The sequence below is a fragment of the Parasteatoda tepidariorum genome, chromosome 9 (genome assembly GCF_982258835.1).
Source record: "Parasteatoda tepidariorum strain Cologne lab strain chromosome 9, Ptep-v5.0, whole genome shotgun sequence".
Lineage (NCBI taxonomy): Eukaryota > Metazoa > Arthropoda > Arachnida > Araneae > Theridiidae > Parasteatoda > Parasteatoda tepidariorum.
In genome coordinates, this window is record NC_141763.1 from 11,766,058 (window position 1) to 11,779,954 (window position 13,897).

Below are 13,897 nucleotides of genomic sequence, written 5' to 3' on the forward strand. Positions count from 1 at the left end.
GGGAGAGGGAGACTACAAGAACCTCCCACGATTAACCTGGCGGCAAAGGGACTCTAACCCATGATCCGTCTACCACTGAGGATATTTCGCATCAGCACTGTGGTCGGTGCTAGCCGGATGCGGAATTCGTATCGACTGCGATTCGAACTCGGTTCGCCTCATTGGAAGGCGAATACTCTATCTCCTGAGCCGTCGTGGCTCGCCATTACTTCATTTTATTTTATTTTATGACCGCCGTTGAACAGTCGACCCAATTTTTGGGTTTACGACTACTAATGTTCAACGCCGTAGCCTTGTCATTTTGAACCAATCCAGAAGACAAGGAAACTCCTGGATCGGTACCCCCAGAGGTATTGAGCCATTACTTCATTGACAATTCTTGTAATAACCTCATAAATTTTGTTGCAGAACACAGCCACTTCCTCTCCAGAGCCTCAAATGTTGGCCAATCAGTATGCCAACATGCCTGCTGCACTTTTGACGTCTCTGAAGAGGGACAAGAAGCCATTCACTTACACGCCAGGGGGAGTGAATCTGTCTGAAGTGTTGAATGCCCGCCTCCAGAAAAGGATGGAAAGGAAAAAGAAATACGTCGAAGACCGCATGAACGAAGACAAAAATCCAATCGAAAGGCTGCCGAAATTCGAACCACCACCCAAACAAGTCATAGTCATGCCCACCTATAATTCACCCCTGGATATGTACTCGATGGAAAACGCACTTGAGGCACTGGAATGTCAAGCGGAGCTCGTCGCTGCAGATCAAAGGTTATTAACACACCTCTCTATAAACTGTTTTACTTTATTTTGTTGTTGTTGTAGTTCAAGAGCTGCACAATGGGCCATTGGCGACGGTCTGGGAAACATCCCTGAAGATGATCCGAAGACAAGCCTTCTCAATTTTGATCCTCTGCAGAGGGATGGCACCCCTCCCCCTTACGTATCTCGACGACCTGCACACGAAGCACTTTATTTTAAAACAGACCCATTATTAGATCAATATTCAAATCCACATCCTTGTAATTTTAAACCCAAAACCAGAAGACAAAGGAACTCTTGGATCAATCATTGGGACAAGCATGGAGGATTTTTTTATGGAACTAATCCGCATTTGCGTTATATGGAGTGAAAAACTGCGAAAGCAAGGGGATTCTAGAGCATAATTTGTCAGTTACTGAGGATATTTTACCTAAGCACTCTGTAAGATGCGACACTACTGGTCGTTGCGTTATCTGGAGAGGAAAACCTACCAGGGTTAACCCGACTACAAGAGGATTCTAAACCATGATTTGTCTACCGATGAGCATATTTTTACGTCAGAACTGTGGTCGATGCGAGCCGAGAGCAGAATACGAACCTGGGTCATCTCATTGGGAGGTGAGCGCTCTAGCTGCTGAGCCACCGCAACTCTGATTCATAACTATTGTTTAAATATAAAGAGTCAGAAACATAATAAGTAAGGATCATATGAAGAAAATCTTGCCGCGAATGGAATGAAGACGCGTTACGTGACCACAAATTATTAATTTAACCAGCTGACTGTCCTGTACGCAAAAAGTGGTATTTTAACCTGCAGTTTTCTCTGCAAAGCAAAACCGGTTTTTCTATGTTATTAGATAGGGAAATAGTGTGTAGGGGTGAAACATTCTCCAAATTTTGATCTTTTGCTAAACTACCAGTGGGTTAAAATTGCTTTCTTGCAAACGTTCGAAGCACGTTCGTTGCAAGACGTTACAACTTCTGTTTGAAAATGCGAACACCGTGTTTAGTTCTCGTATTTAATTAACGACTAGAATCATCGAAGTAATTCGCTAATTTTTAGACTAATTTCGACCAAATTGTAATCAATTTTGGATTCTAATTATAATTAATTTCTCGTTTTGTAGATTAAAATCTTCTTATTCGTAAATACTCACCCAATCCCAAAATTGCTTCACAATGGTTGTGTTTTCGCGAGCTGAAATTATTATTCACTTAAATTTTGCGTTCTAAAAATATAATCGTTGTTATTAAGTCACCAATTCCTCTCACGCAAAGATTAGCTGCTCTATTCTATTGGATTTTAATCTTGAAAATAAATCGCTTTTCTAGATTACAATTCTTTTATAAACAAAGTTTAGAAATTCGGACTTGAAATGAAGTTTTCTTTGCATGGCAATGTCCGATTTTTTCGGTAATTCTTAAAACATGATTGTAACTTTTAACCAAAGTTCTAATCAAAAGTTTTAATCATACCTCTGATAGCCTGGTTGGTAGGGCACTGGGCCCATGTCCAAGAGTTCGTGGGTTCGATTCCCGCCGGCTGAAGACTCCCCGAGTTGTAAATGGTGACTGATGCTCGTTAAATCTGTCGAGTCGCAAAGTCCTCCATGTTCCCATAACAACTCAATACCTCTAGGGGTACTGATCCAGGGGTTTCCTTGCCTTCTGTTTCTGAAATTACAAGGCTGTGGTAAAAAAACGGTTATACGGCAAAATAAGGTTTAGTAATTCCCACCAGGTATAATTCTAATAATTAATTATAATATTAGTCATAATTATGCATTTTATTATGATTAAATTAATCAAAAATAAGATAACAGTAAAATTGACCAAAAATAGGGAAATAATTTTTGCCCCCCTATAAGCAGTATCCGACACAGTGAGTGGAAGTACCGTGATACTTTTATAGGGATGCGTTAAGGTTAAAATTTTAAATTACTTTTTCATAATACTACAGCAAGTGAAATGAGAATTTGCTATAAATGTTTAAGGTAAAAAATATGATTTTTAAGCTATAGTGATAATTATAAAAATTCGACATTGGAACATATTAATAGTAATAGTCAAAGTTCTCGATGGTCCCATCAAAACATTTTGATGGTTTGTGCGATTCATGATGGTCCAATATCATTTGATGGTCAACGTCGTCCAACATTTTCCATTATACGTTCATGGTTTTTGATATGCCACAACAAACTTCAATCATTCCATGATGGAAAATGCTACTTTAATACGGGGATGGTTAACCATCAAAAGAAGTTTGATTCTCATGGACCAACAATCCATGATGGTCCGTGATGGTCCATGATGGTTCCAACTCTACATTTCCATGACTGTTTGACTGTTCTTGTTGCTTCTCAACAATATACCATCAAAACAATTTCGTTTTGGATTATCATAAATCATTCCGAATTCTAACATTGAGATGATGGTTGTTCTTGATCGTTGCAACAATTGATTTCTAAGGTACTTTGATGAAAATTTATGATGTTCCATAATGGTACAACTATGTATTTCTGTGATGGTTTACTAATAATTATTGCTGGATCAGCAGGAATATACCATCAAAACAATTTGTTTGTTTTTTATGTTGGTCCATCAAAAATCAGTCCGAATTCCTACATTGAGATGATGGTGGTTCATGATCGTTGCAACAATTGATTTCTAAGGTACTTTGATGGAAATTTATGATGTTCCATAATGGTACAACTATGTATTTCAGTGATGGTTTAATAATAATTACAGTTGGAGCAGCAGGAATATACAATCAAAATAATTTTTTTATGTTGGCCCATCCTAAAGCAGTCCGAATTACTACATTGAGATGATGGTGGTTCATGGTCGTTCCAACATTTGATTTTTAAGACACTATGATGGAAATTTCTGGTGGTTCAACATGATCAAACCTTCAAAACAAGTTACTATTTTTATGTTGGACCGTCTTAAACCTGTCCGAATTCCTACATTGGGGTGACCGCTACTTATGTCGGTTATCATCAAAAATATAATGGTTCATGATGGAATTATTGATGGTTACCATCAAGATCATATTGGTGCATCAATGGAAAACCATCGAAAATTTCCAGTTGGGAAATAATTAAAAAACTTAATATTAATAATTATGTTATGTGAATAATGTGATTTCAAATATTCTTATGATATTTTTCTTCTTCAGTCTTAGCGCACGTTCAGCCACTCTTCCAAGAAACCACAAGTTTAATGAAGATGACAGGGTGTCCCAATCGAAAGCCTTCAAGGTGCTTCAGATAATTACCGACACAGAAGAGGATGCTTCCGGAAAAGGTAATCTTTTTATTACCTTTTTTTAAAAAAGAGACTTGTTTAATATGCTAAATAGTCAATCTTCTAATAAAACTCCCGTTGCTTTTAATCAGGACGTAGGATAAAATGCGTGTTTAAAGAAATAAACAGATACTATACGTTTGCTATACAGGGGTTGGATAAAATAATGGAAACACTTTGAGCAGTGGTGGCTCAGGGAGTAGATAATTCGCATTCCAATGACGTGAACCGGGTTCGAATCCAAGTCATAGCTGATCGATATGAATTCTGCACCCGACTCGCACCAACCACAGTGCTGATGTGAAATATCCTCAGTGGTAGACGGAACATGGGTTAGAGCCCCCTTAGCGTCAGTAGTTGAAAACAAGTAGCCGTAAACTCAGAATTTAGGTTGACTGTTCAATGACGGTTATAAAGTAAAATGCTTGTTGCCTGTGTTTTGCTGTCTAATAAGTCGGGTTTAAAGTTGACAGTGGATTGATTTGTCCCAATAAGAAAGCGGTTGACAATTCAGAAAGTCCTCCACGAAGACAAATCTCTCAAGATACTTGATCCAGGAGTTCTCTTGCCTTCTGGATTGGGTTCAAAATTGCAAGGTTAAAGAGTTAAACATTAGTAGTCGTAAATCCAAAATTGGGTCTGCTGTTTAACTACGGTTATAAAATAAAACTAGGAGGCTTCGCCCCCTGCTCGCTGGTGCTCGCTAACCCCCGGAACTGCTTTCGCAGTTCATTTCGGATTGCTTCGCAATCCGATGCTCACTCATTAGATACGTTCTTAACGTCTAGCTTTTGTATACTTTTTTGAACACTGAAGTTCCGAAAACTTTTCACTGTAGAAAATTCTAAACCTGTGCATTTCAATATTAATTTGAAATTGCAAACAGTTCGCATATTTTTCTTAATCACACTGTTCTAAATTTCAGTTGTTGAGAAAAGTAACTGTTGTAAGTTTTGTTTTAAAGTCTTTCCCACCAGAGGGCTAAAACCATGTGTTGTAAAACGATCTGAAATAGTACTGAATGCCGGATGTAAAGCATCAGCTTCGATGAAGATAATTTTGTGAGAATTTTTTTGATAATTCGGTGAGAATTCACCCGATTTGACATATGATACTCACTACGTGCTCTTGCTCGCCGAAGCCTATCAATTAAAAAGTATTAGCGTTTTATATAATATGGATTAGCCACATGATGCTCCCTACGTGCTCTTGAGCGCCGAATCCTATCAATTAAAAATGAAAACTGTTGCCAACGCGAGAAAAGAAATATCATCGATTTTATTGATACATACGTATTAGCGTTTTATATAATACTAGGAGGCTCCGCCCCCTGCTCGCTAACGCTCGCCAACCCCCGAGAATTGCTACGCAATCCTATGTGGTTCACGCCGTGAACCATGGCTCGCTGCGCTCGCTCGCCAATGAACACAATGTTCTAGCACAAAGACATAGTATATTATCATCAAAGACACAGTATTTTATCATAAAAGACGTAGTATTGTACTTATGTAGACGAATTCTATCAATGTTCTTATTGGCTTTTAAAAAAGTATATTAGTTATTTAGATTGTACATGGTGAAAAAATCAAAACATTACCTAAATGAGAAACATATTAGCAAAATAAATTATCAAATATTGCAGTTACTCACCTAAATTCAATTAAATGTATATAATAAATTAGTTAATGCTAGAAATTCTGAAAGATTTAAAAAAAAAATTATTATTTAAAAATATAAACTTTAAACCCTAACTTTTCCTTGTGAGATAATAACCCTCAAAAAATCTTTCATATTCAAGAACACAAAAATTTGTTTTTTCGCCAAATGAAATATTTTTTGGTGATCAGCATCAATTTCTATATTAATTAACATTTGTGATAAAGTACATAGCATTTTAGAGCAAAATAAGCAATTAAAATTTTTCCAAAAAAATTTTTTTTTCTGCAAAGCTCTAAGAAATTAACACTAAGCATTTAAAATTACTTTGAAAACACAATTATAGATTTGGCATCTTGGAGCAATTACTGAAGGGCTGTCAAATGACTTGACTCTTGACAGGCCAACATAAAGTTGTCCATGACTAAAAACTTGTTTAGTCAATACTAAACTGATTTTCTCAAAAGTCTGACCTTGTGACTTATTTATAGTCATGGAGAAGGCCAGCCTAATTAATTCCTAATTGAGTTTAAACTAAATATTATCATGTTTTTAGGGCATGAATCTGAATTGAACAACCTGATAATGCTCACTCTGGTTATTGTTTCCGTTTTTAAAAGCGCTATATGTTGAGCCACCTCATGTGACAATTGCCATGTGACATTTTCAGCAGCGATCATTGGTCGATTTTCTAACGTTGCCATTCGGGGAGTTGTAATGAGGCTTTTTTTTGGTGCCGTGTAAGAGAAATATATATATAGATAGATTATAAAATGGAAACACTTTGATACTAGCACATTTTCTGATATTTCTCAAAAAATACTTAGACTATTATTTTACAACTTAACACGTGTTTAGTTCATGCGATTTCTCATACATGTCATTAACGTTTAAAGCTTCCAAAAGTTTGTGGGTCCGGCAATAAATTACGAGAACAAATTTTTTTGGAATACCCTATGCTAAGATACAAAATGAAATTCGAGGAAAACCCCTTATCATTCAGAGCTTTCTTTAGATTAGTACAAAAGGACTTAGAAAATTGCTAGAAACTTTTTGAATTTTCAAGATATCCAAATCAGATTTTTCTCTGTAAGTTACAAAATACGATTCAGAATAAAATTTTGAAGGAAAAATATTTAAATATTTCCCGCGCATGCGTAGTGAGAAAAAATTACTTCAAATACTCAGATCCAGCTCAATTTTTAACAAATGGTGTATTTGCACATCTTTTTAATTCATTTTTCAAATGAGGTAAATAAATTTTTAATACGAGTATTCAATTTATGTCATTTTTAAGTTATCAGAAAATAATCGTTCTACAGCTAATAATTTTAACTAAATTGTAGTTCACCAACTGCATCCCAGAGAGCAAAATGAGGTTTATTTTCAGTCAGCAAAAACCTTTCAATGTAAATCTAAAAAGGGATTTTTATGCGGTTTACGTGTAAACCTTCTAATCTTAAAACGAGATCTGAGACAATCTGATCATTCTACGCACATTACCCTAATCCAAAACCTTTGAAAACCTTCTATATAGAAACCTTAAACCGAGGTTGTCTTAGCGTGAAGAAAATCCTTGAATAAAGCTAGTCTTAAGTGAGAATAATCTTAAATCTAGGTCATAATAAGGTTTCTTTTCGCAGTATCTCGTATGCTCAGCTGAAATCCACCTTTTCACGAAATTTTAATGGACAATGCAATTTGATCCTATCGCTAGTGTGACGTCATTTAAAAAGCCAATATTGACCAATACTTTTTAAAAAAAGTTCTAAAAATAATTTTTAATCCTTTTAGGATGAAAGGTTTCAAACTGCAATAATTTTGCTTTATTGAAAAAAGGTTTTTAGCACAAACATTTTCATCCAATAAAAAGAAATTTCGACACAAGATCGCCGTAAGATGGTTACATGCTTTCTGGGGTAGCCCTAACTTATTTTATTAATATACTTGCTAATTCCGAAATAAGCATTTTACTCCTTAGAACAATCATAGATTTATTCAAAGCATAAATAAGACTATTACCGTAAACCGGAGCGAGTCTACCCATCCAGGGGCGAGTCTACCCATTTTAGTTCTATTTATTTTTCACTATTTTAAATTGCAAATAAAAATTTTTTTACCGACGGAGATCTTAGTTCAGACTCTAAGGAAGATGGCGCTGTAGTAGTTTGATCCGTTTTAATTTATTTGGTGTCTTTTTAACCGACCTGTTCAAACGTCTTTTGAGAGATTTGTATTGAAAATCAGCTAACTTTTAGTTGGTGCTCCGTAAGTATATTATTATTATTACTATTTTCACTTTGGTTAAGTGATAAACTTATCTAAGACTAAGATTACATTAATTTTATATGAAAAAAAACCCAAAAAGAATGTAAGTTTTGCTGTTGTAAACAAAAAGCCAGAATTCGCGGGGCGAGTCTACCCATTCGTATTTAGTTTTAATAAAGCATAATAATATAATTTAGAACTCTGTTTATACACTGGTTATCATAAATTAAGGAAAAATCACAAAAATAGCGATAACTCTTTCAAAAGTAAGCCAAACCGTGCAAAATTTGCATATGTTGTCCACTAAGAGTAGCTGAGTAAAATTGCAATATGCAAATTAGTGGCGCTGCACTCGGCTTACGTCATCTGCCTGGAGCATAAAAGTCCAAGTTTGAGAGAAAGCACACAAATTTTACTGTGATTGCGACATTGAAAATCTGAGATAGCCAATTCGTAATAATGACCTCTAGGCATCATTTGCCTGAAGAACTACGATGGAGAGCCATCGGGAGACTAGAGGCAGGGCAGAGTCAATCAGAAGTGGCCAGATGGCTAAATGTGAGTCCATCTGTGGTTCATAGACTTTTGAGGCAATTTCAAACCACAGATTCGGCATCTAGGAGGTTCAGTCAAGGACGGCCAACTGTTACGACCAGTGCCGATGACCGATATTTGACATTAAGTGCACGCAGGAATAGAACCGCTACTCCGACACATCTTAGATCCTCTCTTGCTGCAGCCACCGGAAGGTTGGTGTCAACGTCAACTGTGCGCAGAAGGCTCCACGAAGGTGGTCTGTATGCGAGACGACCAGCCATTTGCGTGCCGCTCACATCACGCCATAGGAGAGACCGTTTGCAGTGGGCCCGACAACATGTCCACTGGACGTCAGATCAATGGAGGCCTGTTCTCTTTACGGATGAGTCCAGGTTTAGTCTAGAAAGTGACAGTAGACGTTATTTGATATGGAGAGAACCTGGGACCCGTTATCATCCATCAAACATCCGTGAAAGAGATGCATACGGAAGAGGCAGTGTCTGTGTTTGGGGAGGCATATCCTTAGGAGGGCGCACATACCTCCATGTCTTTCCAAGGGGAACCGTGAATGCTCAGGTTTATCGAGACAACATCCTTGATGCTTATGTGCGCCCATATGCCGGGGCAATTGGTGATTGCTTCCTGTTACAGGACGATAATGCAAGACCACACAGAGCTCGCATTGTTGATGATTATCTTCAACAGGAAACAATTACTCGCATGGAGTGGCCAGCTCGATCCCCGGACTTGAATCCTATCGAACACGTTTGGGATGCTCTAGGGAGGCGTGTATCTGCCATCAATCCGCCCCCTCAGACCCTTGCCACGCTTGCAACTGCTTTACAAGAGCAATGGCTCTCACTTCCTATTGAACTGATAGACCGCATAATTGAAAGCATCACACATCGCTGTTTGTGCTGTATTGCTTCTAGAGGCAATCATATTCCATATTAAAGGTACTTTTTCTATTGCAAACCGATACTTCCAATTTGTTTATTTTATACATGTGCTAATTTCTATACTACTATTAATGTCTGATAATTTCTTTTTATGTTGTTTAATACCTTACTATGTGTTGTATATTGTGGGTAAGTTTCATAAAATTCCATGTGTAATTTCTTGAGTTATCGCGATTTTTGTGAATTTTCCTTAATTTATGATAACCAGTGTATTAAAATTAAGTCATTTTAAATGAATTTGAGTATATTATTTTAATTCTGCATTGATAAATTTATCATTAATAAGAAAATTTATAGGTTAAATATAAATGTAAATATAAAATATGTTTATTTTACCTATTTTTTCAATATTTATATTACAAAATTAACTTTTTTTATTTAATGCAAGTTAAATAAATTATTATTTATAAATTATTATTACCTCCCAAAGGAATGGGAAAAGGATTTTTCATGATTCCCAATGTTTGAATTGCGATTTTGTTAATAATCTTTAATTATTATTATTTATTAATTACTTAATTGTAAATTTATATTAATTTTAATTTATATTTATCAACAATAATCAGAAAAAACTGTTATTTTATAATGTTAATGATTGTAAAAACAAAACTGTGATCAAAATGTGATAATCGATCAAATACTCAATTTGTGTTATTTTATGAATAAAAAAATGGAATATATAATAAAGTTATGAATTTTACTTCATAAATATCCTATATAGTAACTAAAATAACAATTTAATAGTAAAATTTGATTATTTACAATGTTAACATTCATTTTAGTAGAATGGGTAGACTCGCCCCATACGAGAGATTTGTCAGCTGTTCTATAAAAATATACAGCAGTAACAGCGTAACTGTTAATATTTTCTAAAATCGATTTCACAGCTTTAAAGAGGGATAAATAGCGATTCCAAAACACCTATTAAAAGCCTTTTTTCTTTAATATTTACAAATATTTGATCACTTGAAAGTTGACAAACTGAAAAAATGGGTAGACTCGCCCCGGTTTACGGTACATTTGTTATTTTTATAGGTCTATTATATTTTAATATGTCTATTATTTTAATAAGTCTATTACATTTTTACTTGTTTATTATTTCTCCTCTTGTTTATCTCACCCTATGTAATAATTACTAACAAAATTAAAAATAGTATTTGAATATAATTTCGACATACCTGAAAGGAGTTTGAAGTTCGTTTTTGTATCTTGCAGGCAAGGGTAATCACTATCAAGATGAAATGAGATTCACAGGGATAAGGGACAGCAAAACAATTCCCTCCAAATTCTTTCAAACTCTACAGAAAATAACCGGAACTGATGAAGATGACGAACAAGAAGATTCCTCGTCAGGAGCTGGTAAATTTAAAATTGTTTTAATATTTTTTTTAAAAAAAATTATGTATTATGAAACACAATATATTTTAGATTTTTGAAGGTTTACACGCTTGTTCGCGAGCAAGAATACCTAATCTCCCTCCAATGACTGATGGATTTAAATAACGATTTCTGCACAGTGGCGACGGTCTGGGAAACATCCCGGAGGATGATCCGAGGACACGCCGTCCCGCAGTGGACTGATCGTTAAGACACGGTTCCCAGCAGATCACCGAAGTCAAGCATCACTGGCTGCGGTCAGTGTGCGGGTGGGTGACCACTTGGATCAGTCTGCGTAGGGACCGAGGGTGTGCGGTATGGGTCCTCGTTAAACTGTGCTACAGTAAAGTGCTCGACTTCGCGCGCAGGTCGTCGGGCTACCGAAGCGGGGGTGCCATCCCCTCCGCAGAGGATGTCTTCGGATCATCCTCCGGGATGTTTCCCAGACCGTCGCCAATAGCCCATTGTGCAGCTCTAGTGCGCCTAAATTAACAACAACCAACCGAAGACATGCCATCGCAATTTTGATTCTCTGAAGAGGGGATGACTCCCCTGCTTTGGCAGCCCGACGACCTGTGTGAGAAGTCGAGCACTTGACGGCAGAAAAAGTTTAACGAGGACCCATACCGCGCACCCTCGGTCCCTACGCAGGCTGATCCAAGTGCTCACCCACCCGCACACTGACGGCAGCCAGTGATGCTTGACTTCGGTGTTCTACTGGGAACCGTGTCTTAACGATCAGTTCATTGCGGGACTAGAGAAAAATGGATATTGATAGAAATGTATTGCTTGCTAACCTTCTGCTTAGAAAACCGGATTTATTACTTCATAAACATATTATTTCACACGACACTACTTTCAGAATAAAGAAATCTTGTATAACATGTTTCCTTATCCCTTGTATTTCACTAACTGTGCGAACAATTGTATATCAGAAGCTATTTTTTTTCATAAAATTCTTTCACGCGACACAGAATATAGAAATCTTGTACAACATGTTTCCTTATCCCTTGTATTTCAGAAACTGTTCGAACAGTTGTATTTGAGAAGCAATCAGTGCGACCAGGATTTCAGCAGCACCAGAATGTACCCCAACACTCACCGCCTATGCAAAATCATGTCCCGCAATTCAAGCCTTCCAGCCAGCACAAAACAGTCCATTTTCAAGAGCCTGTAACGAACAACAACCTGCCTGGATTGAAGAGACCAGCAGCATTTCTGCCTATGAAAACTGGAGGTGACCCGATGACGAGGGTCAAGCCAGTCCATCCATCATTTCTCACGAACGGTCCGAGAAAGGGTTTCAATCCATCAGGTATTAGCATATTGCTTTGGCTTATGTAACTTCATACTTTTTAAAACGTTGTAAAAACTAAGAGTATGCCACCCTTATTGTTCAAAATAAACAAATAACATTTAGAAGCCGTTTATAAATGATGTCACATTTTTTACCATATTTGGTGACTAAGCCCCCTGTTCGCTGCGGCTCACCAGCCCCGATGCCTTCGGAACAATTGCTGTTTCTTGACAGGAAACAGTATTTCAACTAAAGTTAAATTTATTCACTTAACATATGTAACAGGAAAAGTATGAAACGCCGGAATTCTATACAATGCCTAGGCATTGTATGTAATGCCGGATGTTTTTAGGCTAGGTATGAAATATGAGAAGTATTACACACTTTCCCTAAGCATTATATATAATACCTAGCCATTCTATAGAATGACAAATGCTATTTAGGCAAAGTATGAAAAAATCGCCCTGATGAGGTCATTATCTAAATCAGCGGTTCTTAACCTATGGGTCGCGACCCAAAATTGGGTCGCAAAGCATATTTCTTGGGTCGCGCTGAGTCGAACCAAAAAAGTTAGTAATACACCAAATAATAAGTAATACCAACACCTCCTAGAAGAAGTCATTGTGGCTTACTCAGCCTAGGCTTAATGTGGTACCTGGGTAACTCTATACCCTTAATCCTCGTTCATAATAATTAAAAAAGGCACATGACTCAAAATTAGTTTAGCATATCAAGGTGCAAAATTAATATAAGAATAAAAGATACTTAGTAGTTTATGTTTAAAATAAAAAAGAAAAAAAGAATTAACATAAGGGCCCTCTCTAAGAGGTAGAAAAATAGTTCCACAGAAGTGGCGCTGTTTAAGTCAAGGAATAAGTTAAAATGTCAATTATTTTCAAAAAACTATAAATATATTTTAATTTGGAGAATAAAAATTATTAAAAACACTTGATTATTAATCAAATTTTCCTTGTATCGAAAAGTACTTTTGTTTATCTTTATTATTAAAAAAATAAATAAAAAATTTGTAAGTTAAAAAAAATCATCATCGAAGGATTGAAGATTTTTTAAAAATACGATCTGAAATAAAAGCAATGAAAAAATTTTGACTTTTTTTTTGGGTCGTGACATGAACATATTTCTCAAATTTGGATCGCGGCTTAAAAAGGTTAAGAACCACTGATCTAAATGATGTGTATTTCTCAAAAACAAAGATGTGATTCTGAAAAAATAATGGGAGTGACATTAAAAAAAAACTGATTTAAAATGCGTAAAGAAAAATGAAAGTTGTACAAAACATAATTTATGCCTTTCTTATTAAGGGAAACAAAATTGTCATGTAAAAAAGTAAGAAATTAACCTACTTGTTGCAACATGGCAGGCTTGAATGACATTTTGAATTACATTTCACTACATTACGAAACGAATCGTAAATGCATTTTATACTTTGCCGATTTCTCATTTGGCATTTTACAGAATGCCTAGGAAATGTGTGAAATATAAATCGTTTCATACATTGCCTGCTAGTTTTAGGCATTATATACAATGCCTAGGCCGGATTTCAAACTTTGCCGGTAACATATATACTAAAAGGAATTCTGTTTGCTTGTGCCTCCACTTCCCACGTCCAACTGTTATTTATTATCTGTTAGTATTTAGAACTAATGGTGAGCAGAAGTAATTTTTCTAAGTAAATATTTTTTGAAATAACATTTAAATCGTTGTTACGTTATAGTGTT

At 36.0% G+C, this 13,897-nt stretch overlaps 1 protein-coding gene across 2 annotated transcripts in view; it reads left to right on the plus strand.

The window, feature by feature from the left end:
* The window catches only part of LOC107454301 (uncharacterized), a 52,715-nt gene that overhangs the window by 34,668 nt on the left and 4,150 nt on the right, over positions 1-13,897 (plus strand). For both annotated transcript variants that reach the window (XM_087150869.1, XM_087150868.1), the window contains exons 3-6: positions 409-767; positions 3,937-4,064; positions 10,700-10,843; positions 11,883-12,176. In XM_087150869.1, the coding sequence (XP_087006995.1) occupies positions 409-767; positions 3,937-4,064; positions 10,700-10,843; positions 11,883-12,176 (925 nt within the window). The remainder of the gene's footprint in view (positions 1-408; positions 768-3,936; positions 4,065-10,699; positions 10,844-11,882; positions 12,177-13,897) is intronic.